The sequence below is a fragment of the Canis lupus genome, chromosome 32 (genome assembly GCF_048164855.1).
Source record: "Canis lupus baileyi chromosome 32, mCanLup2.hap1, whole genome shotgun sequence".
Classification (NCBI taxonomy): domain Eukaryota; kingdom Metazoa; phylum Chordata; class Mammalia; order Carnivora; family Canidae; genus Canis; species Canis lupus.
This window is the reverse complement of record NC_132869.1, coordinates 19,544,101-19,557,159: the sequence shown is the minus strand read 5'-3', so window position 1 is coordinate 19,557,159 and position 13,059 is coordinate 19,544,101. Positions and strand designations below refer to the sequence as shown.

General features: G+C 45.2%; 1 protein-coding gene and 1 pseudogene across 1 annotated transcript in view; both read right to left on the bottom strand.

The window, feature by feature from the left end:
- The window catches only part of SLC27A2 (solute carrier family 27 member 2), a 40,663-nt gene extending 37,912 nt beyond the window's left edge, over positions 1–2,751 (bottom strand). Inside the window, exon 1 of the mRNA XM_072808465.1 lies at positions 2,185–2,751. Coding sequence (XP_072664566.1) covers positions 2,185–2,662 — 478 coding nt within the window. The 5' untranslated portion in view covers positions 2,663–2,751. The remainder of the gene's footprint in view (positions 1–2,184) is intronic.
- Positions 2,752–9,867: 7,116 nt separating this feature from the next.
- On the bottom strand, positions 9,868–12,048 carry LOC140622748 (ATP-dependent RNA helicase DDX18-like; annotated as a pseudogene).
- Positions 12,049–13,059: the final 1,011 nt, after the last annotated feature.

Below are 13,059 nucleotides of genomic sequence, written 5' to 3'. Positions count from 1 at the left end.
TTAAAATAAGGTTATCAAGCGATTCCTGTGCACATTAAAGTTTCTTTTCTAAACATTTTTGTTGAAGAATAACATACTCATTAAAGTTAGAAGATTATAGGATTAGGATTTCTCTCAGATTCCTTCCAACTTTAAAGAATTCTAGGGGCGCCTGGTTAGCTCACTTGGTTGGGCATCTGACCCTTAGTTTTGACTCAGGTCCTGATCTCAGGGTTAGGAGACAAGTCCTGTGTTGGTCTCTGTTTTCAGCCGGGAATCTGCTTGAAGAGGCTCTCTCTCTGTCCCTCTGCCTACTTCTTCTAATCTCCCTCTCTCAAATGAATCTTTAAAAAACAATTCTAAGAAGTCCATTCAGCACCTTTATACATAAGCATCTTTAAAAGCACCAAACTTTGGACTTCATGTTAACCTCCTTTGTAGGTCAGAGCGTAATTCTGCATGACATACCATGGTTTCTGAGTAATCGGGAAAGATGGAATGTTTTCCAAATGTGTGGCTTCTCTCAAAGGTCAATTTATTGCCAGAGTGCTGTTAGGTACACTGGATAGTTTGGTTCAAATTGGATCTGAGTGTCCACATTTCACATACTCTCCACATACACAGACCTAAACATAATGCTCAATGGCAGGGGACGATTGCCTGAGTGGGAAAGGGGATACCTGGTTGTGTTTCTGACTTGATTACAGAACCAATATCTGCAGTCCCTGACCTCCCTCACAGGGAGACTGAGGTACTATGCAGGTAAACAGCATTTAAATCTCCCCTCAAATAGGAAAAAGATCACTGTGATAATAACTCTTTGGAACCAAAAGGTTTAAGAGTCTTCCCGTTACTAAGAGGTTAAGTTGTCTCTTTTCCCAGGCAACTAGAAATTGTTGGGAATTTTCTTGAGGGGATCACTCTCTTTAAATAACTTGGCTGCCTTTAAGTTGATCTGCTTTTAAACATTTTCACAAAACCTTCATTTTCTGGATGATTTTATGCTACATAAAACAGGTGGGACAGTTTCTTGGTTTCCCATGAGCAAGCCAACATTTTTCTGCAACACTAGGCAAGATGCTTAGCTTGCCTCAGTTTTCTTAGTTATGAAATCTAGGGGGAGAGCAGAGGATGCTCCGCTCATCAATTCCAGCTCTAACACTACATCCGTGTAGAAGAATGCAGCACGATGGGATGTGGGGGTGGGTGGGAATTTATGGACTTTGAAATTGGATGGAACTGGGCTGGGATTTTAAGATTCAGTTTTCTCAACTGTCTAACAACTGATACCAACTGTAATCTCTGAGAGTAATGAAAGCACTGAGCATAGGGGTTGGCACAGAAAGGCCTTCCTGGTTCTCTATTTCTTTATGGCTTTCAGCTCACACCTGGTTGGGCCTCCCCTTACTGACAGAGTGAGAAGCAACTCCTAGTCCTTATTCCCTTTCTAGGAAGGAAAAGCAGCAGTCCTGTGGGTCACAGGTTCTTGGTTTCTTCCTGGCCTGGTAACCACTAGAGCAAGAGGTTGCCACTTTCAGGTCTTGTTGAAGTGTGGCAAGAGGTAACTACAGAACCAAAGATCACTTTGGTTACAGAAGTAATGGGGGCTTCTAAGGGCACTGCAGCAGATCCCTAAAGTCTTCTTGGGGAGCAAGTGGGGTAACCTTCTCTCTGCAGGGAGAATCTAGAAAGGCATTTCAGAGCTGGAAGCAGCCGTGAAGATCCTCCATTAGAGGAGGAAACCAAGGAACAGAAAGGGAAAGTGACTTTCTCACGATCACATAACGAATCAAACAGCAGAGATGAGAACATTCTGTACGCTCTGGAGTTCACACAAGACTCTGCATTTTAATGCAGTTGTTGTCAGTATTTGCTTAAGAGCTTGGATTCTGGAGGCAGATAGCTCTGTGACCTGGGACATAAGCTCTGGCCTCAATGGTCTCATCTACGAAGCCGGATAGTAGACCCTCTCCGATGTTACGCTTAAAAGGCACACTTGGCGCTTAACACAGTGCCTGGCACGGCTTCCACAACGGGATGTTCTAAGGATCAGCGTTTTGGGGGAAGGGTTGCCAGCCCCTTCCTCTACACTTCCAGTTCGCATCTGCATCTGAACTTCCCTTTCCAACCCCCTACACCACGGCGTGGCGGGTTTGTCACGGTGCGGAGGAGCCCATCGCCAGGGCCGGCGCTCCCCGGGCTCACCTGGCGAGGCCAGCAGCACCTTCGCGCCGCAGCACTGGAAGCAGTGCAACAAAGACTTCCCGCGGATGTTGCAGTTGAGGCACGCCATGGCACAGCCCAGTTTGGCCAGCCCCAGCCACAGCCACACGTAGGCTGGGTGGTTGCCCATGAAGATCGCCACGCAGTCTCCCTGGCGCAGGCCGACGTGGTCGCGCAGCGCCCGCGCCACCTGGTTGCTGCGCCGGTCCACCTGCGCGTAGGTGAGCACCTCGTCGCGGAAGAGCAGGAACGGCTTGTGCGGCAGCTGGCGCGCTTTCTCCCTAAAGAGGTGCTGGATGGTGCGCACCGGCCGCCTCCGCCCGTAGCTGCGCACCTGCCGGGCCACGCTGGCCAACTGCAGAAAGTGCCGTACGTCCTGGAAGAAGTAGGGGCAGCAGAGGTTCACGGCGAGCGGCAGGAGCAGCAGCCCCGCCAGGGCCGTGTAGACGACGAGCAGCATGACGGTGGCGGGGCCGCCTGTCCCCGCGAGGACAGTGGGTGCGCTCGGGGCGTGCAGCGCGGCGGCGGGGAGGGCTGCGGGCGGACGGCAGGGGGCGGCGGCTGGGGCGACGGGGCGTCTGCGCTGCGGGCACCCGGGCGGCGCTCGGCAGGTAGACCGGAGGCGGGACTGCGGGGGCGCGGGGCGCGTGCGGCCCGCTGAGCCCGCCCTTTTGTGGGTGTGCAGCCACCTGGGCGCGGGCCGCCCCAGGGAGGAGGATGCTTGGCGGCTCGGAGCTGGAGCGAGGCGGGGGGTGGGGGGGGGCTGTGGGTCTGCCTTGTGACCCAAGTACTTTAAACTTTGGAGCCACAGCTACCTTGTCAAAATGGTGATGACCAGACGCACTTAGCCGACGTTGGGATCGGAGGAGTTATTGTAGGCGTAGGGTTCTTCACTGCTACCACCAGCAGAAGGCCTTCTAGAAATGACGCACTGGGGGGTCCCTGGGTGGCGCAGCGGTTTAGCGCCTGCCTTCGGCCCAGGGCGCGATCCTGGAGTCCGGGGATCGAGTCCCACATCAGGCTCCCTGCGTGGAGCCTGCTTCTCCCTCTGCCTCCCTTTCTCTCTCTATCATGAAGAAATAAAAAATTAAAAAAAAAAAACACCTTAGAAATGACGCACTGTTAGTATTAGTAAAGCGCCTTATAAATGTGAGAGAGTCTGGTTATTAATCAGTCATGGGGAGCAGGTGCCGCTGGTCCCAGAGGCTTTCCACCTCGTCTCTCCCTGTTTTTCAGATTTGTACATCCCCACCCCCTCCTCCCCCGCCGCCCAGTTGCTGGTCAGTCTAATGTGACAAGGATTTTCAAGGTTGAACAGAAGCCACCAGCGGTTGTCACCCTGACCTCATCCCAGTCCCTGGGCTGTGGGTAGGGACAGGACACTCTGGTAGGAGTTGGCCCGGGCGGGCCCAGCCAGCCCAGACTGGGGGTGAGGTAGGGTCACTGACGCTCTGCCAGCTGAAATCAAGCTCTGGCCATATTAGACTTCTCTTTGTTTGACTTTTAATATTTCATCCTAAGTGATTTTTTTCTCTCTTATATGTTGAAGAAAATGGTGTTAGCCCAATTCAACAGACATTTACTAAGGGGTTCTAACAGGAGGAAATTGAGTAGGCAATCCCATTTCTCAAAAGCCTTTTTTAAAAACAAAAACAACTCCCCCCCATCCCCCCCACCCCGGCCGTGATCCTGTCTTTTAATTTCCCTTAGTGCTGCTTCTGTAAAGTGAGTACTTGCTGCTTGCTACCGAAGGGGGTCAGGATCTAAGGAAATCAGTGTTCTACTTTCTTCCTCTCCTGTCTTCCTGCATTCATCCATCTTATGCTTGTGGGATAACCACAAGTAATGAACACCTATTCCTGCCCCACACTCTGCTAGGGACTTCCTTATAATATATTTTTGGAGCCTCATAGTCATCTAAAGGTGGCACTTTCATGCTCATTTACAGACAGGAAAAGGACACTTAGGTAAATTAAGGCAGCTAGTGGGTGACGTCTGAGTTTTGAAACTGATATCTGTTTGGCCCCAGGGCCCTCCCTTAACAACCACTTTACCCTCTTTTTATTCCTGGGACCTGCTCAATCAACTCTTCCTTTGCCTTTTCCTGAATCTTTCATGGCAGATCCAGCTATCCTGCAGTGATTGGTTGCATCATTTCTCTGGGGATGGGTAGGAGGCTTTGGTTATCCCTGAGGAGTAGGCCGTAGTGTTAATCAAAGGAGTCGTCGGACAGAAACTGGGACTCCTGGGTGGCTCAGCGGTTAAGCGTCTGCTTTCAGCTCGGGGTGTGATCCTGGAATCCCAGGATCGAGTCCCACATTGGGCTCTCTGCGTGGAGCTGCTTCTCCCTCTGCTTCTCCCTCTGCCTCTGTCTCTGCCTTTGACTCTGTCTCTCATGAATAAATAAATAAAATCTTAGAGAAAAAAGAAACTATTCTTGTTGGCACTTCTTTCACGTTGAAGCTCAGAGCCAGCCCTAGCCTTCTCTTTACATTCCAGTACCACCCCTGTGGCCTCTGTCTGGAGAACTCCTCTTGGGCTATGGAGGGGCTTCACAGATGTCACTCAACTTCATGGCTAGTTACTTAGCCTCCTAGACCCCTCTTGTCATGTCTTTGAATAGCTACTCTCCAGAGAGCTAGCCCCCTTTTTTCCCTCTTATTCTGAGGATTGCTTTAGCCTTGTGCATCAGCAGTTCTTCAGGCACAAATGAAAGAAGACAAGACCCAAACTGGCTTACATAGAAATAGGAATTTAAGCAGTAACCATAGAGTCTGGGGGTAGGACAGGCTTTGGATGAGCCTTCATTGATGTCTTAAGTGCTAGGACCTGGACCCCTTTTCCCTTCTACCACTTCTTGGCTCCACCTCCTCAGGTCTCATGGAGGCTCTCCCATCATCATCCAAAGATGACTGTCAACTAACCCTTTAGGGTTACATGCTTCCCATGTCAACTTCAGACAGAAACATAAGAATCTTTTTTTAAGTGGCACCTGGGGGACTCAGTGGTTGAGGGTCTGCCTTTGGCTCAGGTAGTGATCCTGGGGTCCTGGGATTGAGTCCTGCATCGGGCTTCCTGCATGGAGCCTGCTTCTCCCTCTGCCTGTGTCTGTCTGTCTGTCTCTCTCTCTGTGTCTCTCATGAATGAATAAATACAATCTTAAAAAAAAAAAGAAAAAATTTTTTAGGAGTTCTTATTTAAAGAAAAAATAAAATCTCTGATTGGGTTATGTGCCCATCTCCAGACTGATCTTTGTGGTCTAGGGAACAGAAATGTTGATTACTTTAAGCCAATCAAGGCTCACCCACAGAGCTGGAGTAGAGTTAATATTACATATCTTGGAATGCTTTTTCCCAATGATTCTAGCGCTTCAAGCTTGGGGTCCACCTTGCACTCTTCCACCGGGCGAATAGTCTTCCTGGAACTACTGCTATCATCTTATATCTCCACTGCTCAGTCATCTTCAGTGGCTTCTCATTGCTTCCCATCTTCTCCAATTATATATGAACAGCATGCTTGCATGTACTTGGACTGGAGCTGATCACATGCTCTGGGTCCTGCCTGGTAGGGGAGGAGGAGAGGTAGAGGAGATCAGTAGCTTTGCACATCGGTTACTCATTCTAGAAACATCTGCTCAGAAGCTCTGGTTAATAAATGAAGTTCAAACTTTATTTTCTGAGTCTTCTGAACCTACTTGAACTTTCACTGCACTCAACAAATATTTATTGAGTTTCCACTATAAGCAGACCATTACTAGGCACTAAATATTTTAAAATGGACCAAAACTTAATTCCAACTACTCCTTTCTAAAAACACTTTATTTTAGCAAATCTGCTCTACACTCTCCAAAAAACAAACAAATACTCTGCACATTCCTCTCTTTTTATTTTTTAATTTTTTAATTTTAATTTTATTTTTTTTTACATTCCTCTCTTAATGTCTTTGTTCTGGCTTCTTTCAAACACCCTTAGTCTTTCTCTCTAGATCTTAATTCTCCTTTAAGGCAATAATTCCCAGATATCTGGATTTCTCAGCCCAGTAGCATTTCAAAACAAAGTTAGGAACCCCAAATAAAATACCAACTTTTACATTTTCTTTTTTTTTTTTCTCATTAAACTTTTGTTTTAATGGGTCTCAAAATTCTGTGACAGATTTTTGGTCAAGTTGTTTCCATTAAAAAGTACTGATTTTAAAAACTAATAACTTAAAACTGCCACACACACACACAAAAACAAAACAAAACAAAACAAAACAAAACAAAAAAAACAAATGGTCCACAAAACATTCTCCTTTCCTTCTGAAGGTTTTACGATGTATTGTTATCATTAACCAGTCTTTTACTATTAAACTTAAATGGCCAATTGACACAAACAGTTCTGAGACCGTTCTTCCACCACTGATTAAGACTGGGGTGGCAGGTATTGGGGCTAATATTCATTTAGCCTTCTGAGCTTTCTGGGCAGACTTGGTGACCTTGCCAGCTCCAGCTGCCTTCTTGTCCACTGCTTTGATGACACCCACAGCAACCGTCTGTCTCATGTCACGAACAGCAAAACGGCCCAGAGGAGGATAGTCAGAGAAGCTCTCAACACACATAGGTTTGCCAGGAACCATATCAACAATGGCAGCATCCCCAGATTTCAAGAACTTGGGACCATCTTCCAGCTTCTTTCCAGAACTACGATCTATCTTTTCCTTCAGCTCAGCAAACTTGCAAGCAGTGTGAGCTGTGACAATCCAGCACAGGTGTATATCCAGCACTGATTTGGCCTGGATGATTCAGGATAATCACCTGAGCTGTGAAGCCAGCTGCTTCCATTGGTGGGTCATTTTTGCTGTCACCAGTCACGTTGCCACGACAAACATCTTAGATACATTCTTGACGTTGAAGCCCACATTGTCCCCAGGAAGAGCCTCACTCAAAGCTTCATGGTGCATTTCAACAGACTTTACTTCAGTTGTAACATTGACTGGAGCAAAGGTGACCACCATGCCAGGCTTAAGAACACCAGTCTCCACTCGACCCACTGGGACAGTACCAATACCACCAATTCTGTAGACATCTTGGAGAGGCAGATACAAGGGCTTATCAGTTGGACGAGTTGGTGGCAGAATGCAATCCAGACCTTCAAGCAGTGTGGTTCCACTGGCATTCCCATCTTTATGGGTGACTTTCCATCCCTTGAACCAAGGCATGTTAGCACTTGGCTCCAGCATGTTGTCACAATTCCAACCAGAAATTGGCACAAATGCCACTGTGTTGGGGTTGTAGCCAATTTTCTTAATGTAGGTGCTGACTTCCTTAACAATATCCTCGTATCTCTTCTGGCTGTAGGGTGGTTCAGTGGAATCCATTTTGTTAACACCAACAATTAGTTGTTTTACACCCAGTGTGTAAGCCAGAAGGGCATGCTCATGGGTCTGCCCATTCTTGGAGATACCTGCTTCAAATTCACCAACACCAGCAGCAACGATCAGGACAGCACAGTCAGCCTGAGATGTGCCTGTAATCATGTTTTTGATAAAGTCTCTGTGTCCTGGGGCATCAATGATGGTCACATAATACTTGCTGGTCTCGAATTTCCACAGGAGATATTAATGGTGATACCACGTTCACGTTCAGCTTTCAATTTATCCAAGACCCAGGCATACTTGAAGGAGCCTTTTCCCATCTCAGCAGCCTCTTTCTCAAATTTTTCGATAGTTCTTTTGTCGATCCCACCACATTTGTAGATCAGATGGCCAGTAGTGGTAGACTTGCCCGAATCTACGTGTCCAATGACGATGATGTTGATGTGAGTCTTTTCCTTTCCCATTTTGGTTTAGGTTTAGCGGTGGTTTTCACGACACCTGTGTTCTGGCTGCAAACTTGTTGCGAAAAAGCTACATTTTCAAGTAAAAACAATTCCCTGCCCACCAACTATAGTCTGTGCTTTTTTTTTTTTTTTTGGTTATTATTTCATCAAAGAATGACATTTTTAGCACTAAAAAGGAAAGTATACCTGAACCAGACACTCAGAAATGGTTTACCTTACATTACGTATTTACATTATGTATTTTGCCACAGAAATATACAAAACAGGGAGGGACCCTTGGGTGCTCAGTGGTGGAGCATCTACTTTCCCCTCAGGTCGTGATCTCAGGGTCCTGGGATCGAGTCCTGCCTTGGGCTACGCACAAGGAGCCTGCTTCTCCCTCTGCCTGCATTTCTGCCTCTCTCTCTGTATCTCTCATGAATAAATAAATAAATAAAGTCTTTAAAAAAATCCTCTAGCCCCCGAGGATCTATCTCTTGTGAACCTATAAACCCACCTACACAGCTTGGTTTTTGGTTTTGTGTCTGTTAGTTTTGCCTTCCCAAATAGAATTCAACTTTCCAGAATGAAGTCATGGAAAAAAGCATGGGACTTGACGTCAGAAGACCTGGGTTCAAGTCTGGCTGACATCTTGCCTTTAGGTGACTTACCCGAACGCTCATGGTATCTTGTGTTACTTTTGTAGGCCTTGAGGTACTTGGTACGTAGGGACTATAGTCGGCAAAGATGTGTAAGTTATGAAGCCTGCTGACTTTTTTGTGACAATTCTTAGTACAAGTAGGAGTTTTGTAATTGGCTCATTTAGTGGCTTATGAGAAGGTTTATCTCCACTGTGTTGTTTTCCATGAGTCAGTCACATTTCTTGAAATGAGGGGTGCCTGCTATCCTGTGGAATAGCCAGCACGGTGGCATTTGGGTACAGGTGTACAGAATATTCAGGTATTCAGAAAGGGAAATGGTAAGAGGTCAGCGGGGATGGCGAAAGCTGAGATTGGCCCTTCTTTCGGTGGACAAAGGACAGGGGAAACTGAGGACAATAGGTAGTTGGTATTAGACATGAGGGACCAGGACTCCTCCTTTTTTACTTTTTGCATCCTAGTTGTGCTTGCTAACTACACAATCAAGACGAAATACAATTTGGAAAAAAGGTGTTTGTCCTCACTAGTTCTAACCAGAATCTCTTTGATTTGGTGTGTAATCCTAGTGAAATGATTATTGCTTCTAGTGATCATGTATGTGCCTCACAAGATTTTTTTCTGCTCATTGGACAGCCTTCTCTCCTTTCAACATCCCATTACAAGCCACAACTCCCCTTCCCTGTCACTCTACTCTGTGCTTAAATGGGTTGATTAATTATTTACTTTTTAGTTTCTTTGCTCTTATATCTTACCTTCTCCTGAAATCTCTTCTTCTTGTTTAGTTCTTTTTTTTTTTTTTAAATTGAAGTATAGTTGACACACCATGCTACATTAGTTTTGGCTGTACCTTCTTGTCTGATTGTTAAATGTTAAAGTTCTTTGGGCTGTATCTTCACTTTTTTTTTTTTTTGGAGGTAAAAGATTAAAACTACTCTCTCATCACAACAAAAGCCAAAAGGCCTCTTGCTTTGCCCTTGAGCAACCTAGAGAAACTGAACTCTGTTGTAAAACATTAAAGTATCATGGAAGTATCCATGTCCAGTCCTGCTACATCAATTCGTACTGCTGTTCCACCAGTCCCAATCCTGAAGCCACAACAATTCCTTGGTTAGAAAAAGGGGAAAAAAATCGGGAAGAAGCTATTCAAGATGTAAGGAAGGTGTGTCTTTTTATTTTTTAATTTTTATTTATTTATTTATTTGGAAGGTGTGTCTTTAGTGGGAGAACTGCCGGCTGTCAGAGGACTTCCTGCTAATGTGTTTGAAGATTTTGTACTTCTCAACTTTCTTGGGTTTCTGGTATGCAAAGCTGCCGCCACCTCCTCTCTTTTTAAGCTTGCCATCATTGCTGTTCACGTTCAGATCAACAAAAGGAGGCACCTTGAAACCAAATGACAGAGCAACTTGAGGCAAATTTAAGTTATTAAATTGAAGATCTGTTTCAGAGAATGGGAATCAAATGCTCAAATGTAGGACTTATATGCCTTCTGCACTGACTTATGAAGGAAGTAGTTCTTTTAAATCAGTTTTTCAAGCTGAGACTGAATGTCAGAAATCTTGGAGCAGGAAAACTCAAATTCACTTAATGGAACCTTGGATTGCTTCAAGTAAGGAAGGAAACCCAACTCTTCAGGGCGTAAGATGAGCAAGGCGTGACCTCTTCCGTTTAGGCCTCTGGCTGTCCTTCCCACACGAATATATTCCTTGGGGTCACCTGGAGGGTCATACTGAACAATCCAATCGACTTCAGGAATATCTAGCCCTCTAGCTGCCATGTCTGTACACAACAATATCCCCGAATCAGCATTGCAGAACTGGAAGAATGTGGTTGTACGCTTATTTTGCCTCTGCCTTCCATGAATGGCCAAGACAGGCAAATCGATGTAGTTCAGCAACTCATAGTGGTATTTCATGGACTTACAGGATGAAAAGAAGACCATCACTTTCTTCTTCCGGTTCTTCTTAAGGAATGTAAAGAACAGAAGGAACCTCTTTTCTGAGGGACAAGCAACATATCCCTGCTCAAGACCATCCACTGTCACATTAGCTTTATCTTCATCAACACCAACATACAATGGCTCCTTTTTCAAAGAAATCCTTGCCAAGTCTTCAACTTTTCGAATTTGTGTGGCAGAAAAGAGCATGGTTTGCCTGCGTGTTGGCAGAAGTTTAATAATTTGTTTTAATTCCTCTTCAAACCCAACATCCAAGATACGATGAGCCTCATCAATAACCAGACATTGTAGATTTTTATACATAAAACCTGGGGTATTCTGCATGTGGCCCAGCAGACCGCCTGGTGTGGCCACAATGATGTTGATCCTGTTATCAAGTTTCTGTGTTTCAGCAGATCTGTTGCTGCCACCCATTATTAACCCGTATGTGTGAACATGGTGTGTCATTAACTCTTTAAGAACACCCAAAGTCTGCATGGCCAGTTCCCTAGTAGGTGAGAGGATAAGAACTCCTGTTCTATTCCTAGGCATGAACTTTTAACTTGACAATGAGTTCGACTGCAGGAATGAGAAATGCCAGCGTTTTGCCACTGCCTGTTTTTGCGGCCGCAAGGAGATCCCTGTCTTCCAGAAGTGGTCTGATACTTTTATGCTGAATTTCAGTCATGTTTGTAAAACCCAATTCTTTTATTGCCTTCAGAGTGTTCTCGTTGACAAGATCAGAAAGAGAAGCAAATGAAGTATCCTCAAAAGCTCCTGTCAGTCCCAGGAGTAGGCTGGGCACTTCACTGTCCTCCTCCTCATCATCTGGCTTCTCCACATTGTTTTCTGTCTCTTCAGGAGCCTGGGTCCTTTCTTCAGAGTCCCCTTTGTCTTGTTTTCGATTTTTTTTATCAGGCCCAGTGTCATCCATCATTTTTCTCTTTTTCTTCTTCTTTTTTTCTGATTCTGAATTGGGAGGCTGTGTTGCTGCTTCTCCAATGATTATTATGGTAGCTTTCTTTCTTTCTTTCTTTCTTTTTTTCTTTCTTTCTTTCTTTCTTTCATTTGTACAGTTTCCACTGTTTCTTTAGCTACCTCTCCATTCTGGGCTTCTGACGAGCCCATGTTCACAGTTTTAGAGATTTTTTAACCTTCCCACCTCCCACTGTTTCTTCAGACACATCTCCATTTTGTGTTTCTGATAAGCTCACATCTGAGGCCCCTTGGAGCTTCAAGTTTCGCTGGTACAACTTGAGATTCTGTTTCTCTATCTTCTTGTGCAGGAGTTTCATGGGTAGATGGGACATGTTGCCTGTAAGTGCCTTCACTGCAGTGCCACCACTCGGCTACCGGGTTGACCTGTATCTTCACTTTTCTTCTGTTTTTCTCTCTAGGTGGTCTTACTTGTTCCTGTTGATGCTGAAGACCCCCCTGTCTGAATATTCAGCCCTCGCCTCTCTCCTGAGTGCCAGATCTCATCTGATAATGGCAAACTGAACACTTCCAGATGAATTTACTTATTCAGTCACTCATGTTTAAAATTTATTCATTTAGCATTTATTTAAAATGTACTGGATACACACTACTTCACAGGGAAAAAAGCAGGGTGGATATTATTCTTATTTTCAGATGAGTGAATTAAGATTCAGGGAAGTTAACCAACATGTGGAACATCACACACAGCAAGTAGGTTAATTATGGAGCAGGGACTATAACCTGTTTTTCTTTCTTTTTTTTTTTAATAGAATTTTTTAAAAAAAATTTTTATTTATTTATGATAGTCACACACACAGAGAGAGAGAGAGAGGCAGAGACACAGGCAGAGGGAGAAGCAGGCTCCATGCACTGGGAGCCCAATGTGGGATTTGATCCCAGGTCTCCAGGATCATGCCCTGGGCCAAAGGCAGGCACCAAACCACTGCACCACCCAGGGATCCCTATAACCTGTTTTTCAATTCTCAGGTGTCATGGGTTGAATGATGCTTCCTCCACCATACCCCCCCCCCCAAATATATCTACTCAGTAGAGGCCTTGAATCTGTGAAAGTGACCTTATTTAGAGAAAGGATCTTTCAGATGTGATTAAGGATCTTGAGATGAGATCATACTGCACTAGGGTGGGCCTTAAATCTAATGACAAGTGTCTTTAGAGGAGAAACGAAAGGGGAAAGACACATAGAAGGGAAGGGAAGGGGATGTGAAAATGGATGCAGAGATGGGAGTGATGCCTCTGTAATCCAAGGGATGCTGAAGATTGCTGTCAGCCACTGGGTGACAGCAAGGGTGGGAATGGATTCTCTCCCAGAGCCTTCAGAAGGAACTGGTCCTGCCAATATCTTGATTTTGAACTTCTGTCCTCCAGAACTGTGAGAGAATAAATTTCTGTTGTTTTTAGCCAATCAGTTTGTGGTAATTTGTCACAGAAGCCCTAGGAAACTAATATACTAAGCCATATTGTGTTTCAAATA